This window comes from Triturus cristatus, chromosome 3_2, assembly GCF_964204655.1.
Source record: "Triturus cristatus chromosome 3_2, aTriCri1.1, whole genome shotgun sequence".
NCBI lineage: Eukaryota > Metazoa > Chordata > Amphibia > Caudata > Salamandridae > Triturus > Triturus cristatus.
Genome location: NC_140584.1, coordinates 1,082,596,259 through 1,082,613,500, shown reverse-complemented (window position 1 = coordinate 1,082,613,500; position 17,242 = coordinate 1,082,596,259). Strand labels below are relative to the sequence as shown.

The 17,242-nt window shown below is 47.6% G+C and overlaps 1 protein-coding gene across 2 annotated transcripts in view; it reads right to left on the bottom strand.

Annotated features, from left to right (window-relative positions):
- Positions 1-267: 267 nt before the first annotated feature.
- The window catches only part of NIPSNAP2 (nipsnap homolog 2), a 115,938-nt gene continuing 98,963 nt past the window's right edge, over positions 268-17,242 (bottom strand). For both annotated transcript variants that reach the window (XM_085649825.1, XM_085649826.1), the window contains exons 8-10: positions 16,372-16,466; positions 15,725-15,808; positions 268-1,371 (exon numbers count right to left, since the gene is read on the bottom strand). In XM_085649825.1, coding sequence (XP_085505951.1) covers positions 1,307-1,371; positions 15,725-15,808; positions 16,372-16,466 — 244 coding nt within the window. In that variant the 3' untranslated portion in view covers positions 268-1,306. The remainder of the gene's footprint in view (positions 1,372-15,724; positions 15,809-16,371; positions 16,467-17,242) is intronic.

Genomic DNA, 17,242 nt, shown 5'->3' with positions numbered 1-17,242 from the left:
CAAGCCGTTTACAAGCAAGGAGAAGAGAAAGCATTTTTATGCAGAAATTATAGCAATGTAACTAAAATCTGTAATAAGTTTTCAAATATATTTATTCAGCAAAATGTATCCCAAAGGATGTGTGTTGATCAAAATATGACTAGTTACCACAGGCATTCGCAGATGTAACATGAAAGAGAAAAGCTGTTTTAAATAGAAGTGAAACTATTAGTTACATTATCTGTAGACATTGTCAACGAGTCATCATAGATTAAATATCAAAAACAGTTAAATGAAATAAGATTTTATTGTTTTTTATGTAAGGATATCATTTGAATGTGTGGCATTTTGTAAAATGTGGATGCATTTTGTCAGCATTAATATATATTTTGTAATGACTAGATATTAAAGTTTATTACGTAATGTAACAAGCCAATTACTACGTTCCTAAAACATTTAGAGGTACAAAAATGAATCTCACCAGTGCTGCACAAAAAGATACATTGCTTCTGTTTTAAGACTTATTGTTTCTACAGAGACTGTCGAATCACATCCATCCAGAGCACAAAGTTTGGAGGAATTTGAAAAAATGTGGCTCAATATCATTCAGTGTTATCACTTTATTTAATAAACCACATCATATCTATCCAACGTTGTTTTATCGGTGCAGCTTTTTTTTTTTACTTTTGTTATGAATTCACAGGTTTGTCAGCTTTGTTTTAAGTAAGGCAACATTTTCACACCCAAAAAATTCAAATGGCCAAACAGTCCCACTAAAACTCTGCCACAAATGTCAAAAAAATTAGCAATGATTACAGTGAGCACTACTACTAGCAATTTCGTTCAGCTGGATTTCAGAGCGAAGTTATATGATTTCCACTTAAAATGCAACATATATGCCTTTATTGGCTACAGATTATACACAATTTGTCCAACAAATAGATAATGTACATAATTCCACCAGAGACAGGTCTACATCTGTTCATTTCCATACAAGTATTCTTAGCCCAGCATAATCTACAAAACAAAAATAATGCTTTTCCGTTTGTAACAGACAGTTAAGGTAACAATGACCCATGGAGTGTGCGTGTTCAGACGACGTGCAAACCAACCCGAAAGCAGATACCTTTTAATTCAATGGTTATATAATACAATGCGCACTGCTGTTGCAAGATCCTGAGGAAAGTGGCTGGCAAAGAAAAGTCATCTCCGTTTTAAAATTAACTACAGTATTTCGGAATATGGTACAGTTCTCTTATCACCAGTATTACCAATCAGAAATTTCTGCCACTTCTTTCTAATTAGTCACAGGTAAGCTGATAGTATGTTACTGGAGAGGAGAAATCTTCAATGGTATCATTATTCGAGATTCCATTTCTTGAATAAGAGGTACTGAAATTAAAAATAAAGGGAAAGTTAGAGTTGCACAATATATGTGTATCCAGATTCTCAAGATGTAGAAACATGGTTTTATAGCAAGCTCATATTTGAGTTTGAGTTAGGCCGGTTATCGGGATGCTGGGGCAAATAGTTGTTGCTGGACTTTCACTGGTGCTACTGGGCCACCAGCAGTAGTTCACGCAAATTAGATAAACAAGCTGTTTAATCTTAGCACTTCACTCTCCTGGAGCAGCCAAGTTCTGCAGCAAAGGCTTACACTAGGAGGCAGTAGTGGTTAGTAACTCATACACCTTAATACAATAACATATCATCGTATACGAGAGCAGGGTTGGACTGAGACAGAAAAGTGGCCCGGGCACCAAAATAAAAGGGGCCCCCCCATTAGCGAATCTGCTGGCTAAAAAAGTGTCTTGCATTTGTAAATTAGGGCAATTTGAACTTTTAAAGACATGCTATATAGGTGTTTTGCAAGGCTGGAGAACTGCATTCATTTGCACAAGCAGGCAAAGTTTGTGGTACTATCTGGTAAACGAGCAGTAAAAAACAAAACTGCTCACCGAAACATAAAACAGGACCACAAACAGTCAAAGAATTGCCCCCCACAGACTTATCTGACCAGCCCTTCTGGCACCTCCACATAGCCCAGTAGGCCAGTTGAACTTGTACAAGAGATAGCAAATCAATCTTCTGGATAACCACTACACAAATGAATTTAATATAAATTCAATGTATATTTATGTATCCTCAAAATCTGGCATGGATCCAACTCATGGACCAAATACTTTAAAGAGAAAATTTGGAAAATGTTACCCCGTTAGCATCTGTACACCGCATGAAGTGCTGTAGATTCATTTGCTCTGTATACTCATGCCATCTACTGTTAGGCACAGACGTTTGCAAATTGTTTTTCTTCAAATAAGTCTTTTGTATCACGGTGTGCAGTGTGACTCCACCCTTAGTAGGCAATGCGCATGGGCACAGAGTCCATATTAGATTATCTTCCGCATAGCGGGTGAGAATAAGTATGAAGTAGTGAGAGGACACAACATGGTGTGCCACACGTATGGTGAAAACAAGATTAGTAAGAGAAAAGATCTGGAAGTAGGGCCACACACTTCCTAGGAGGAGGGTGGGCGCTTTTGAATCTACAGCACTACATGTGATGAAAGATGCTTACAGGATAAGTAACATTCTCCTTTTGTAGAATGTGGTTCTTTAGATATACTAGCTCTACATAGACTGTCGACGATGCAGATGTCTGAAGCAAAGTCTGGCCAACCATAGCCTGCTGGTGGGGTATGAGGTCCTCACAACAGTGTTTGGCAAAGGTGTGTGGGGTTGACCAAGTGGCTGCCCCACATGTCAGCTAACAGGATGTTGCCAAGGAAGGGCATGGTTGCTGCCTTTTTGCGTGTAGTGTGCCCCACAGGTAAGAGGGAGGGCTCTTTTATGATAGTAGGCTTGGGGCAATTGTCTATACATCTATCAGTGCCAATCTCAGAGATAGGCTGGCCTTTGTGAGCTACCAAAGCTACAAGCAACACATTAGACCTGCGGGATGGCTTGTGCCAGTCATGAACCTGGATGAAGGGTTCTTGTAGTGAAAGGGCCTGTAGATCCCTAATGAGTTTGGAGGTTATGGCCATGAGTAAAGCCACTTTCCATGAAAGGAATTGCAAAGGACAAGAATGCACAGGCTCAAAGGAATAAACTATCAGGCTGGCAGGAGGTTCCAAATAGGGTCAGGGAGGAGTCTAAGCGGGATGACCCTTCTGAGGCCTTTGATAATGGCATTGATTACTGGGATGCGAAAGAGAGAGGAATGTTTCCTCTTTTGCATGCAAGAGCCATAGCAGCTAGATGTAGTCATACAGAGGTGTAGGCAAGGCCTGAATTTAGTAGATGGAGAAGATAATAAAAATATGTCCTGGACTCTAGGATTAAGAATGTCTAGGTGATAAGAGATACAAAAGTGAATAATGGGTGAACCAGTGGTAGAGGCAGAAAAGCTTAGGCAAAGATCCATAATGCGTTGCCTATGGATTGTAGGCATGGGAATCTGGTGGCAAAGTCTGGCCCTTTTGCATTTTTTGGGGACTAGAGAACAACTTTATCTGTGGGTCACCTTAGCGTGCGTAGTACTGCCATAGGACTTGCGGGTGGAGTTCCCACTCATGGACTAGTTGATGCATCCTGCTGAGTAGGTCGGCATGGTAACGGTCCACTCCGAGATTGTTAGTCAGAAGGCATCTATGGTGGTGGATACCCAATGCTATATCTCTTGCACTCGCAATGAGAGCAGGGGCGAGAGTGGGCTGTCCTGCTACTGAAGGCAAAACATGGCGGTCATGTTGCCTGTCTTGATAAGAACTATCTTGCGATGATTTGAAAAAAGCCCTAGAGAAAAAGGCATATGGCTAGCAGCTCGTGATAGTGGATGTGCCATCCCTCATGACAGGGAGGCCACACTGTGGTCCTCCTTCACAACCTACAGTGAAGAAGCAATTCTAAAAGCATTCACGTCCTTGAACCCTTCCAACCACTTTTCAGACCCTCTTCCTGCAAACTACCTAAAGAACAAGTTACTTACCTTCGGTAACGATGTATCTGTAAGAAACATTAGTTAGTTAGATTCCTCACCTTAGAATATCCCCAGGCGTCAGGCTGGATCCGGAAAGATTTTTGTAGCAATACCCCTTGCGCGTCGCTAGGCGTCGTCTGCTGCTCCGCGTCCGTCGTTGGCGTTGTGCGGCGGAATAACGTCGGAGTACTTAGACGCCGCCCTCGCGCGCTGACGTCAGTTCTTGTACATAGCTTTCCACGCCAGGAACGCAGAGCCATGCAAGAGACCGACACTGGTGCCAAAAAGTCTAGGGCCCTGAACAGGATGACCTTAACCCTAGATGTCGGTTCGCAGAGCGGGGAGGATGGGTGGGTCGGTGAGGAATCTAACTAACTAATGTTTCTTACAGATACATCGTTACCGAAGGTAAGTAACTTGTTCAACTGAAAGAAACACGTTAGTTAGATTCCTAACCTTAGAATAGATACCCCAGCAATACCAAACCCGGTGGAGGGTCTGCGAACCAAGATCACACCAGAAAGTCCTGGAGAACAGAACGGCCAAAGAAGCCATCTCTCCGGACTTAGCTGTCCAGACAATAGTGCTTGGCGAACGTGTGCAGTGAGGCCCACGTCGCCGCCTGACAGATGTCCTGCAAGGGAACTCCCCGTCCCAGGGCAGTAGTCGCCGCCGTGGCCCGGGTGGAATGGGCTCTCAGCCCAACAGGAGGGTCCTTTTTCGCCAAGGAGTAACAAACCTTTATACACAAGACGACCCACCGTGAGATGGTCCGCTTGTGTACGGCTCTCCCCTTCTTAGCACCTACGTATCCAACAAAAAGTTGGTAGTCCACCCAGAACTGTCTGGTGCGGTCCAAATAAAAGGACAGCACATGTTTGAGGTCCAGACGGTGGAGCCTCTCTTCCTATTTCGAAGGATGCGGAGGCGGAAAGAAGGTGGGCAAAGTGACCGATTGCCTGATGTGAAAGGGGGTCACCACTTTCGGAAGAAAAGAAGGACGAGTCCGGAGGACAACCTTGTCCGGATGAACAGAAAGAAAGGGAGGCTTAGATGACAGAGCCTAGAGCTCACTCACCCGTCTAGCCGAGGTGATAGCTACCAGGAAAGCAGTCTTAAGAGTCAGAAGACGAAGTGGACAATTGTGAAGGGGCTCAAAGGGAGCGCACATCAGAAAGGTAAAGACAAGATTCAAATCCCACTGAGGCATTACGAAGGGGACAGAAGGAAACATGCGAGTAATGCATTTAAGAAAACGCGAAACAAGGGACTTGAAAAGAGAAGGCTGATCAGGAAGCCGTAAGAAAGCAGAGATTGCAGAAAGATAACCTTTCAAGGTGCCCAGAGCAGAGCCCTGCTGGGCCAAAGAAAGAAGAAAGAGTAGAACCTCAGAAAGCGGGGCGGAAAGGGGAGCCACAGCCTTTGCTGTGCACCATGCCACAAATTTGTTCCACCTGCAGGCGTATACCGATTTTGTGGAGGGACGCCTGGCTCGCAGAATCACATCACAGACTTCAGGAGGCAAGTCAAATGGCATCAACTATCGCCGCTCAATCTCCACGCATGGAGGTGGAGACTGGACAGGTTCGGGCGGAGGACCGCCCCCTGCTGCTGCGACAGAAGGTCCTCCTGAAGAGGCAGTCGTATCGGAGGATCGATTGACATACTGAGTAGCTTGTGATACCAGTACCTTCGTGCCCAATCCTGAGCCACTAAGATGACTTGGGCTCGGTCGCGCCTGATCTTCTTCAGCACTCTGGGCAGAAGTGGTATAGGCAGAAAGGCGTCTCTGAGGGAGTGCCGCTTTGAAAATTTCAACGCGCAGAACTGCTGACATTGCGCGTTCTCTTCGGTGGCGAATAGATCTAACCAAGGCTCTCCCCACTGCAGAAAGAGACCTTGCGCCACGTCCGAGTTCAGACGCCATTCGTGATCCATCATGCACAGGCGGCTGAGTTCGTCTGCTCTGTCGTTCAGAGAGCCCGCCAGATGTTGAACCACAAGGATGATGCCCTGGTGTTCCAGCCATGTCCAGAGGCGCAGAGCCTTCTGACAAAGGGTCCACGACCCCGCCCCGCCCCGCCCGGTTTGTTGCAATACCACATGGCGGTGGTGTTGTCCGTGAACATCTGCACGACACTTCCCCAGACAGAGGGAAGGAAGGCTTTCCGTGCAAGCCGGATTGCTCTCAGCTCCAACAAGTTGATATGGAGTTGAGACTCCGCCGGAGACCAGAGGCCTCTGATCTCCGCCTCTCCCATATGGCCTCCCCATCCCAGGAGGGACGCGTCCGTCACTACTACGTGCTCCGGTTGGGGTAGGGAGAGGCATCTGCCCCTGACCCAATCGCGGTCCGTGAGCTACCACTGCAACTGTTTCGCAGTGCCCTCTGAGATCAAGACATGGTCGGACAGGTTGCCTCGATGCTGGGCCCACTGAAACTTCAGGTCCCAGTGCAGAGCCCACATTCGCCACCTGGCGTAATGCACCAAAAGGATGCAGGAGGCCATCAGCCCCAGAAGCCGCAGCACCAACCTGACCGAAACCCAGGATAGAGGCCGAAAGATGGGAATCAGAGCCTGAATATCCCGGACCCGCTGTTCCGTAGGATAAGCCCGGAACTGCGCCGAATCGAGAACCGCTCCGATGAAGAGGAGCTTCTGGGAGGGTCTCAGGTGTGACTTCGGCACGTTGATGGAGAACCCCAGCAAATGCAGGAGGTCGGCCGTAGTCTGGAGGTGGGAGACGACTTGCTGGGGTGAGCCCGCCTTCAACAGCCAGTCGTCAAGATAGGGGAAGACTGGAACCCCCGATCTGCGCAGATGAGCTGCGACCACCGCCATCACTTTCGTGATCACCCGAGGAGCACTGGTGAGGCCGAAGGGGAGCACGGTGAACTGAAATTGCTCCTGACCCACCGTGAACCGCAGGTAACGCCGGTGGGCAGGCAGGACGGGGATGTGAAAATAGGCGTCCTGCAAGTCCAACGCTACCATCCAGTCTCCAGGGTCGAGGGCAGCCAGAACCTAAGCTAAAGTTAGCATCTTGAACTGTTCCTTCCAGAGGATGGCGTTGGCGCTTCTGAGGTCCAAGATAGGGCGTAGGCCCCCTTTGCCCTTCTTGGGAACCAGAAAGTAGTGGGAATAGTAACCACGGCCTAATTCCAGACCAGGAACGCGCTCGACGGCCTCTTTGGCCAAGATGGCCGTAACTTCCTCCTGCAGAAGTTTCAAGTGATCCTCCGATATACGATGGCATGGCTGGAGGTGTCGTCTCGAAGGGGAGGGTGTAGCCCCTTCGGACGATTTGCAGCACCCACCTGTCCGAAGTGAAGGATCGCCAGTGGAGCAGGTGATGGCGAACTCTGCCGCCCACTGGCGTGGAATGGGCCTGAAAGCTCAGACTAGGAGGGCTTTGAGGCGGATGCTGCCGGGGTGGATGTGGACTGACCGGCACGTTGTCCTTCAGTACCGCCACGGCAGAATCCACGTCCGCGTGCAGGTTGGTTCTGCGGCCGGTGGCTAGGCGGACGTGAGGAGGCACCCCTTCCTTGGCCACGAAAGGGGCGAAAGGCGAAAGTTTGCGGCCTTGGGGCCAAGAGACCCAAGGACTTGGCCGTAGCCCGGGAGTCCTTAAAACGAGCCAGCGCACTATCCGCCTTCTCACCAAAAAGGCGAGTGCCATCAAAGGGCATATCCATGAGGGTACTCTGGACATCCCCCGAAAAAGACTAGGACCGCAGCCAGGCGTGGCGCCGGAGCGCCACAGTGGTGGAAATCGCCCTACCCAGCGAGTCCGTGGTGTCTAGTCCACACCGTATGGTATGTCGTGCTGCATCTCGCCCGTCAGCAAGCACCCGGGAGAGACGAGTCCGGGCCTCCTCCGGACACAGGGGCAGCACGTCCTCCACCGTATCCCACAGAGAGTGGGAGAAACGGTCCAAGAGGCAAGCGGCGTTCAAAGACCGCAGGCCCAAACTCAGGGAAGAGAACAGCTTCTTTCCGAACTGTTCCAGCCTCTTGGATTCCCGATCTGGAGAGGCGGACGGGAAGGAGGATTGGGAAGTGGAGGCCTGGTTAACCAGACTCTCGGGGGTGGGGGTGGGGTGTTGGGACAGGAAACTGGGGTCGCCCGGAGCAGTGCGGTGGCGCCGGGTCACGTTCTGATCCACAGGAGGAACTGTGGAGGGCTTGGACCAAGTGCCCTGCAGAACGTCTATGAGGGCCTCATTGAACTGCAGTAGAGGCTCTGTGGAGCTTGCTGACGGTTGAAGCACCTCTGTGAGGACGTTGGTCCTCACGGCCACAGCAGGCAACTCGAGCCCCAGGGCTTCGGCCGCCTTGCGCAGCACCACTGAAAAAGCTGCACCTTCCTCCGAGACCACAGTCGGAGGAGAGATGAAACCAGCGTCCGGGAAAGTGTCCAGACCACTGGCATCCCCCAGTTTGTCTGCCCAGTCCTGTGAAAGTTGGCCCTGTATGGCCATAGGGTAATCAGACCCCTCCCAGTCGCCCCCGTCATCCGATTCCTGATAACAGGAGGAATGATCGGAGCCGGGCGGTAGATGAAACGCTCATCCATCGGCGTCGGGTGCGGCGCCGCGCCGGGCCCGGACAGGGGCTAAACCGGGGAAAGGCGTCGTCCGGAGACGGCGCCGGAGGCGGAACTGGTGTCGGCGCCGGCGGAGGAGGCGTCGTGAGGTCGACCGGCAGAGATCCAGGCCTGGATCCCTCGGGGACCTGCAGCGTCGGGACCGAAGTCGTCGACGGCGCCGGGGCCGGGGCCGGAGCCGCCGGCACGCGAGGTCGCCCAGTTGAGCCCGCGGGGCCCGAAGGCACGCCGGCAGGCGTCGACGGCAGGGCCAGGCCGCTCATGGCCGAGAGGAAGGCACTGACCTCCGCCAGAGTCGCGTCAGTCCCAGGGACTGGCGGGTATGGAGACGGACGCGGCACCTGCGGCTCCGACGGGACCACCCTGACCCTCGGCCGAGTCGCGCGACCGGCGAGGGGAGTCCAAAGAGCGGTGTCGCCTCTTGGACTTCTTAGAGCGCTTCGACTTACCTGAAGACTTCGAGCGATGATGGGGACTGCGGATCCGCGACCGGTCCTTGGACCTCCTACTGGACCGGGACCGTGAGCGGCCGAGTGCCGAAGCTCAAGAAGCTTACGGGACCGCTCCCGCCAAGCCTTCGAGGTCAAGGCCTGCCAATCGGGGCACGACTCCCAGGCAGTAAAGGCACCGGTGATGGTGGTCCGTCACAGACATCAGTCGATGACACAGGCTTTAAACCCAGGCATGCTACCGGCACCAGAGTCGAGTCGACAGAAGACCAAAAAGAGTCAAAAAAGTTTAGTCAAAAATTGACTAAGGGGTAAGCTCTTCCCGGATCGGCGCTGTCTGGCACGGAAAAAAGAAGAACTGACGTCAGCGCGCGAGGGCGGCGTCTAAGTACTCCGACGACGTCATTCTGGCGCACGATGCCAACGACGGACGCGGAGCCGCAGACCACGCCTAGCGACGCGCAAGGGGTATTGCTACAAAAATCTTTCCGGATCCAGCCGGACGCCTAGGGATATTCTAAGGTGAGGAATCTAACTAACGTGTTTCTTTCAGATAGACTTTATACCGTTGCTGCTGCCACTTTGGACAAAGATTATCAATTCCTCTCTACTCCAAGGAACTATTCTGGAAATTCTGAAATCAGGACAAGTATCTACTATCCTAAAAAAAAACGACAGCGGACCCCGCGGACTTAAATACCTACCGACCAATTTCCAAATCCCAACTCTGGCAAAACTCCTAGAAAAATGTGTACTCATCCAGTCGGACAACCACATCACCAATTTCAACCTGCTCAATAAATTCCAATATGGCTTCCGTGCAGGGCATAGTACTGAATCGGCTATGACCTACATAGTATACAACGCACTAAAAATCCTAGACGAGAACAAATCCTGTCTACTTATCCTGCTTGACTTATCCTCGGCTTTTGACACCGTCAAACATGATAACCTACTAGATCTCTTGAAATATAGAATGGGCTTATCAGGGTCAGTACTAACTTGGTTTACCTCTTTCCTCCTAAATAGATCCCAAAGTTTTAAGGTCAATCAATCCTTGTTCATCGCCATCCCAGTCACATTAGGAGTCCAGCAAGGCTCTTCCCTCTCACCTACATTATTCAACCTATTCATGGAGCCGCTCACTGCTATCCTCATCAAATATCCACTTTCACATGTACGCAAATGACACACAACTATATTTAAAGATAAACTCTCCGGAGGACATCAAATCTCTCAATGTAATATTACAAAAAACTTAGTCATGGCTGACGGAAAGCCACCTCAAACTCAACACCCTCAAAACTGAATACCTATTAATCGCTCCACCTAACCAATCAGCCATCATACAAGAATGGCTTAAACAACTTACAGTGCTCAACTGCCAACCTCTTATAATTGCCTCAACAAAATCGCTGGGAGTAACTCTGGACAGTAATCTAACCATGCAAAAACATATCAGTGCCACAGCAAAAGGAGCAAACTTTCAGATGAACACCTTGAGAAAATTAAAACCCTTCCTTCCAGCAAACGACTTTAAACTGGCAGTCCAAATACTAGTAATCCCTAGACTAGAATATGGTAGTGCACATCTCTGTGGGCTCCCTAGATCTACAACTGCCCCTCTAAGAGCATCACTCAACTCAGCAGCCAGGCTCATCACTGGTTCCAAAAGACACTGCCACATTTTCCCCCACTTCAAAACTCTCAACTGGCGTCCCTTCGAAGCAAGAATTCAATAAAAAATTGCCTGCATGACGCACAAAGCCCTACATCATAACACCCCGAGGTATCTGGCCCAGAAACTTGAGCTCTCATGTGGAAACAGATCCTCCAGGAGCGCCAGTAACCTTCTTTTGAAGCCACAAAGATTTGCCAAAAAGAAAACATATAACCGCGCCTTCTCTGGAATTGCCCCAAGGATCTGGAATGCATTACCCCCAGAAACCAGACTGAATCCCTCAACTGCCTCTTTCAAAAAAGAAGTTAAATCTCTTCTCATGACGAAATTCACTTGATCTTTGTATCTGACTCTTAGAACAACTACCTCTAACGCAAGACATTACTTTGAAATACGTTTCTTTTGTTCAACTACCTTTCTTGTAAAGCGCTCAGATACCCGCAAGGGTCATGTTCGCGCTATATAAAACCTTCGAAATATAACGTCATCTTCAAGATGCACCCCCACAAGCAGGCAAAATAGCGTATTGTGGCAATGGTGACTTGTGGGATGAGGTCCGAGAAAGTCCTGCCCTGCACAAGTGTTGGGGTTTCAGCACTACTGAGATTGATGGCCACTGATGTTCACCAATACTAGATCGTCTCCGTGATATTCGTTTGAGACTATTGTGCCAAAAGGCATTGTTGCAATGGCATGGGGTACTATGATGATGTAGGGGGCCATCTTCCTTAGGAGTCACATGAGAGTTCTGATTGAGATTTGAAGATTGGGTTAAAAAAATAAAATAAAATAAAAAGAGTAAGAACTGCTGGAGTGCCAACACCCTCTGCTGGCTAGGGTAGGTTTTGCCTGTGACTGCAACGAGAACAGACCCCAATAAGCGCTGGACAATCAGGGTTGGTATGCAAGACGTAGTGGCATATATAGTGAATCCGAGGCCATGAAGCAGATAGATTGCTGCTAGGGTGTGAGCTAGATATTGTTGCTTGCCTGTGCTCTTGATTAGCCAGTCGCAAAAGTAGAAGAGAAAGGGGTGGTTTTTGCAAAACTCTTCTCAGTAAGGTGATGCATAAAGAGGCACTTCTGCCCGCATCAAGATCCTCCTGTAGCTTTTAGAAGATCAACTGTTCAGAATCCTCAGAGCGGCTCATCAAGGGTGTTCACTGCATCAACAATTACTTGGGGGCCACATCAATGGAACTTACAGCTTAAAACTGAGTCCAGTCTAGTCTGTGGCACTGAAGCTCAACACCCTTAGGCACGTCCTTCTTTACATCCGAGGCCTTTGCTCAGTGCTGACCAGAGCCCGAAGACTGCAGAGGGCCTGAAGGCTGTGTTTTGTGCTCAGGCCTTGATCTTCGACTCCCTTGGGAACAGTGCTACCTTGGCATGAGGCCTCTAGGAAAGCTTGGAGTGGGTGTCGGAGAAGACCACAATTACTACTCTGGTCGACTTCTTCATTCATGGGTTGCTCTTCCTGGAGGTTGGTTCAGCTTCTTTCTCAGGGTCGTAGGCATTGGAGCAGATAGTGTCTAAGCTGAGCGTCGGCTCGTGCAATGGAATGCCTGAATAGCCAGCATCGTCACATTACTTGGTGTTGAAGGGGTCTTGTTCAGCGAAGGGGTCAGGCATGTCGGCGGAGGACTGCTGATGCATCTTCTGGTGCACTGAACACTTCTCCCACAGGAAGGTGAGGCAAACTTCACAAAAGGCGGTGTCGTGGTCTGGGGACAGAGGTTATAAACTTCATGGTGATCCGACCACAGGTACTTTGAGTGGCACTTGGGGCAGTACTGAAAACAGTACTGAAAGGGCACCCTCCCCATTAATTTATGAGGATGCACGCAGGAGTAAGGCTCTTGCATTCTGAATACGGTTTCTAAAAATAGCGTTTTAACTGTTTATCTCATAAAATTCCTACTCTGTGCCTACTTAACACAAATGTGTAATTTGCTGCACTTTTTTTTTTTATTAACTGTTTTTAACTCTTAAAACCTCCGAATCTGCGCCTACTTTATATGAACATGTAATTTGCTGCACTTTGCACTTGGTTTCAAATTCTACTTGATTTTGTATTCGCCGCACCGCTCACCTTGCGCATCTGGTACCCCCCGGCAGGCACCTTCCGCACCGCTCCACGGTCCATCACTGGTCTTTCCCGATTGTGTGGAGGGAGCTGGTGGCATCTGAGGTTCCACACTTCCGGCCCTAAGGCGGGGTGGAGCTTGACGGTCAGCAGTCTAGCTACTGCTGCCTACTTAAGCCCAATGCCATTCGCGCCGCTGGCTCGCCAAAGGAAAGCCCGGCCGCGCACAGTGCCAGCCATGCTGTTGGTTTGGGATCAGATTCTACAGACAGTACCCATCACAAAGACACATGGGAACAGATCCTGATGTTAGGTGAGCGAGGGGATGAGACCCCCGTTCACACTAATCCGTCGCAGGTGAAAACACCCCTGGGGATACTAAAAGTGGACAGCCTCAAATGTGGACTATTAATTGTTAGATCCCTAGTAAAACATCACTAGGAGATATATATCCTGGTAGAATCCCTCAACCTGGATGCTTTGTTTCTAACAGAAACATGGACACGCCCCAATTCAGATGTCGAACTGGGGCTGGTATGTCCACCAGGCTATAAGGTGCTACACAAGCCACTGCCTAACTTTCAAAGATAGTTGGAACTTCGCCCAGACCACCATTGATGAAGCCGAGGGTATTGAGCTCCTGGGGTTCTCCCTGAAGGACCTCAAAGGCCACCTGTTCACTGGCATAGTATGCTATAGACCCCCTGACCCAGCTAGCCCTCAACAACAGGCATTTATTGACATTCTTTACAATATGTCACTCACTCACTCCAGAACGGTTTATTCTGGGGGATTTTTATCTATAGGATAGTGGGAATTTATGCCCAGCGCTTACAGACCTTCAATGCTGCGAAAATTTTAATTTGCAGCAGCTGATGAAGGAACCCACACACCATGGTGGCCACATTCTAGATTTGATTTTTTCTGAGGAAAACGTGGCCAAAGTGGAAGAAATTCTACCTCTGAGCTGAACTGACCACTTCCTCATCACATTTACAGTTTTCAACCTAAGAAAGAGCAATGACTCCCTTGTCACAGGAAACTATCGTCAAGGCAGGGAGTGGAACAAACTATTAAAGATAAAACATTCTCCAGTATTTACTGACAAAGTCGAGTTTGATGGAAGTAAATCTCTGGACTATTCGAAATTTTGTAATCAGGTTACCAACATTCTCGATCCAATCATTCCGATGAAAAAACTAAAGAATAAGCAGAAGCCGTCAGCCCCTTGGTTTAATGAGAATTAAAAAAAATCTAAGGAAGGGTTGCAAACAAGCAGAAAGAAAATTGAGAAAATTCTACGAGGAAGTTGACAAAATAGCCCTGAAGGTAACATTGGGTAACTATAAAGGAGAAATCGCTAAAGCAGAGTATTAAGCAAACTTCATCTTAGAGGCACCCAACAAAGCCAGAAGCTTATTCAAAATAGTAATTGACCTCTCCAAGCCTGACTGCATAAAAACACAAGATTATCGGGACCCAAGACCTATGTAATGGTCCAGCGAGTTTTTTTGAGGAGAAAATTACTAAAATAATCAATGGTCTCTGTCTTGCAGCAGATCAAGCAAACGAGTGAAAGCAAAACCAGAGCGACAAAGGTGCCGCCAGTGAGTTCGAAGGAGGAAGGGGCAAGGGAGGACAAGTCGGCAACTCTAGATCACTTTGAAACCCCCTAAGAGGAAGAATTTCATAGACTCGCTCTAAGCACAGCCTCAGGGTCCCCTATGGATCTTCTCCCTCACAAGGTATGGAAGGAGCTTGGTTAGGAGCTCTTCCCACAGCTCCGTCAAATTTGCTGCCAGTCCCTGAACAGTGGGGTCGTCCCTGCATGCTGAAAACAGGCAATTGTGACACCCCTGTTGAAAAAAAGCTACACTTGACACCCAGTGCCCAAACAATTACAGACCCATTTCTCTTCTACCTCACCCTCTGAAAATTCTAGAGCGCCTGGTTAGTAAAACCCTCCCGCACTTTTTAGAAACTAATCAAAGGCTGGAAGATGTACAATTTAGCTTTCATCCAGGTAATGGTACCGAGACGGCATTAGTAAGAGCCCTGGACGAACTTAGAATGCGAGCAGACAAAGGTCTGTCGGCTTTACTGATCCTACTAGACATGTCTGCTGCATTCGATACGGTCAATCATGGGACCCTTTTGAGGCGGCTCATGGAAACTGGGATAGAGGGCACGGCACGGATATGGTTCCAGTCCTATCTCTCGAATAGACAGTAAACACTGGCTCTACCCCGTTTTTTATCGAAATTTGGTACCATTCAGCATGGTGTTCCTCAGCAGCCGGGCGTGGGCTCTGTCGAGGTCAAACTGGCACAGACTCAGAGTCATATAGTACAATAGGCACCTCTTCTTTCGGTATCGATGGAGTCGAAGTCCAAGGTGTGGACCATGGCACCGGAGGATGTATTCCAGATGGGGAGCCTCTTAGCTCCATGCGACACATGATAGGGACTCGGCAAGGATCTGAAGAGTTGGGGCATGGCCTTGATGAACTCTTCGATCTGTTTCAGAATGCCAGACAGCCCTAGAAACCCATGCTGTGCCAAAACAAATTAGGCTCCAACATTGATCAACTTCAGGATCAAGATGTATGGTGCAGCTCTCATCCTTCTGATGACAAAATGAGTGGCAGGGAGGGGTGAGTCTCGATTACATTTGTTTTTTTTTTTGTTTGACTTATCCAACAATTTATATTGCTAACAGAAATACATATGGTCTAGTTGTAAAATGAAAGTACTCTTCTCAGGTCTCTTAAATATGAACACATATTAGATAATACAAGAGGCAAAGTAAAGTACACTCTGCAGGGCAGATGTGTTTGCAAGAGGTTATATTGTTGTATAACCATGGCTTCGAAGGTACAGTACAAATACCTGCTCACGAGCCATGCATATAGATAAATAAACAGAAGAACATTTTACCTGTATAGTAAACACACTCATCCCAGCCATCCTTCTGCCATGCAGCATTTCGTGTATCATCTCTACTTTGAAGGTCTGGATATGCTATGGGGAAAACAGATCAAAAGAGGATCAACTCAAAGTGAAGACACTTAAATAACACACTGACAAGACAGTAGCTCAAATAACGCTGTTCCCCTATATCAGCGCAATTCAAACTCAATATGCTACACACCTTACAATACCAACTGCAAGAGGAAATAGTATACAAGAGCATGCAGGGATGGCAGACCAACACGATACACAAAGTGATCTGTTCAACCCATTAAGTATGACTTGGAGTAAAAAAGCCAGGAACCAAAGCAAAGGTAGTACTGAGACAAATAACTGGATGCAATGGTTCTAAAATATATTAGTATACTGTCGCACTCTTACTACGAAAAACCTGCAGTACTACATTCTCTCTCCAGTAGTCTGTCCTTCGCACTCACTCATTAATACCAAATAGGAAAAAAGATAATACCATCCAAAATTCTTTAAGATATTAGGCGGTGTGAGGCAAACCTTGGAGGTCATGACAAAGAAACTTTCTGAATAAATTATGTAAATAAATAGTGAAGAATGTGGAAAGAGAAATAAAAATATTCTGAACAAAATGAATTGTGTACCCCAGAGATGATGAACCATATATAACTGGCCAATCTGCGAAAAAAAGCCAGCAACTGCTTCATTATTGTCTTGCCGATAGCCAATAGCTCGAGCCCTGAAAGAAGAAAAGAAGATATTTAAGAGTTCACAAAACATCATTTTCTGGGTCACATTTAGTTTATCATTTGACAAAAGGAGTGTGTGATCGGATTCAAACAAAACTACAAATTTTGAGCAGCTATCAAGTATTAAGATGTTTTGTAGAAAATTGTAGATAGGCCTGCAGGAATAGTAAGAAAAGTGATATTTTTGATGGTCTAAAGGAAATACGACCCTGCCATAGAACAGAGTGCAAAATTGTTCTTTCATGATCAGAGCACACAGTCTTAAGACACATCAGTCTATCACAAGACGTCAGCGAAGGAATGCAGAAAAGAAGTTACTTTTAAGCAACAAACAAGGAACAGTGGTATTATGAATTGGCTCCAAATATTGGGAAACTCGGTAACCCAGTAAATCTGGGTGATCAATAGTGTTTAGAGAACATGGATTCCCTCAAAGAAAGCCTAAAGCCTGGGCTTTCCTGGTGTAACAAACAACATGCACGCACATCTGATATTAACAGAATTGACGGTGATCAAAAGAATAAAATAAATCCAGACAAATATAGACTATACAAGTGCTCCAGTGAATGGTGCAGAGAAAGTGACATGTGAATAGATGTACCCTAAAAATGTGAACAAATTAAAAACACTTCAGATACATTTGCAATGGTATTTCACATTTTGTCTCTGAATTAGAGTACAATTGAGGCAAATATCAATAAATGTCACTTTACAAGTCAAAAAACGTTGACGTTTCGACTCCTGCTAGTTATTTGGGAGGCATCTT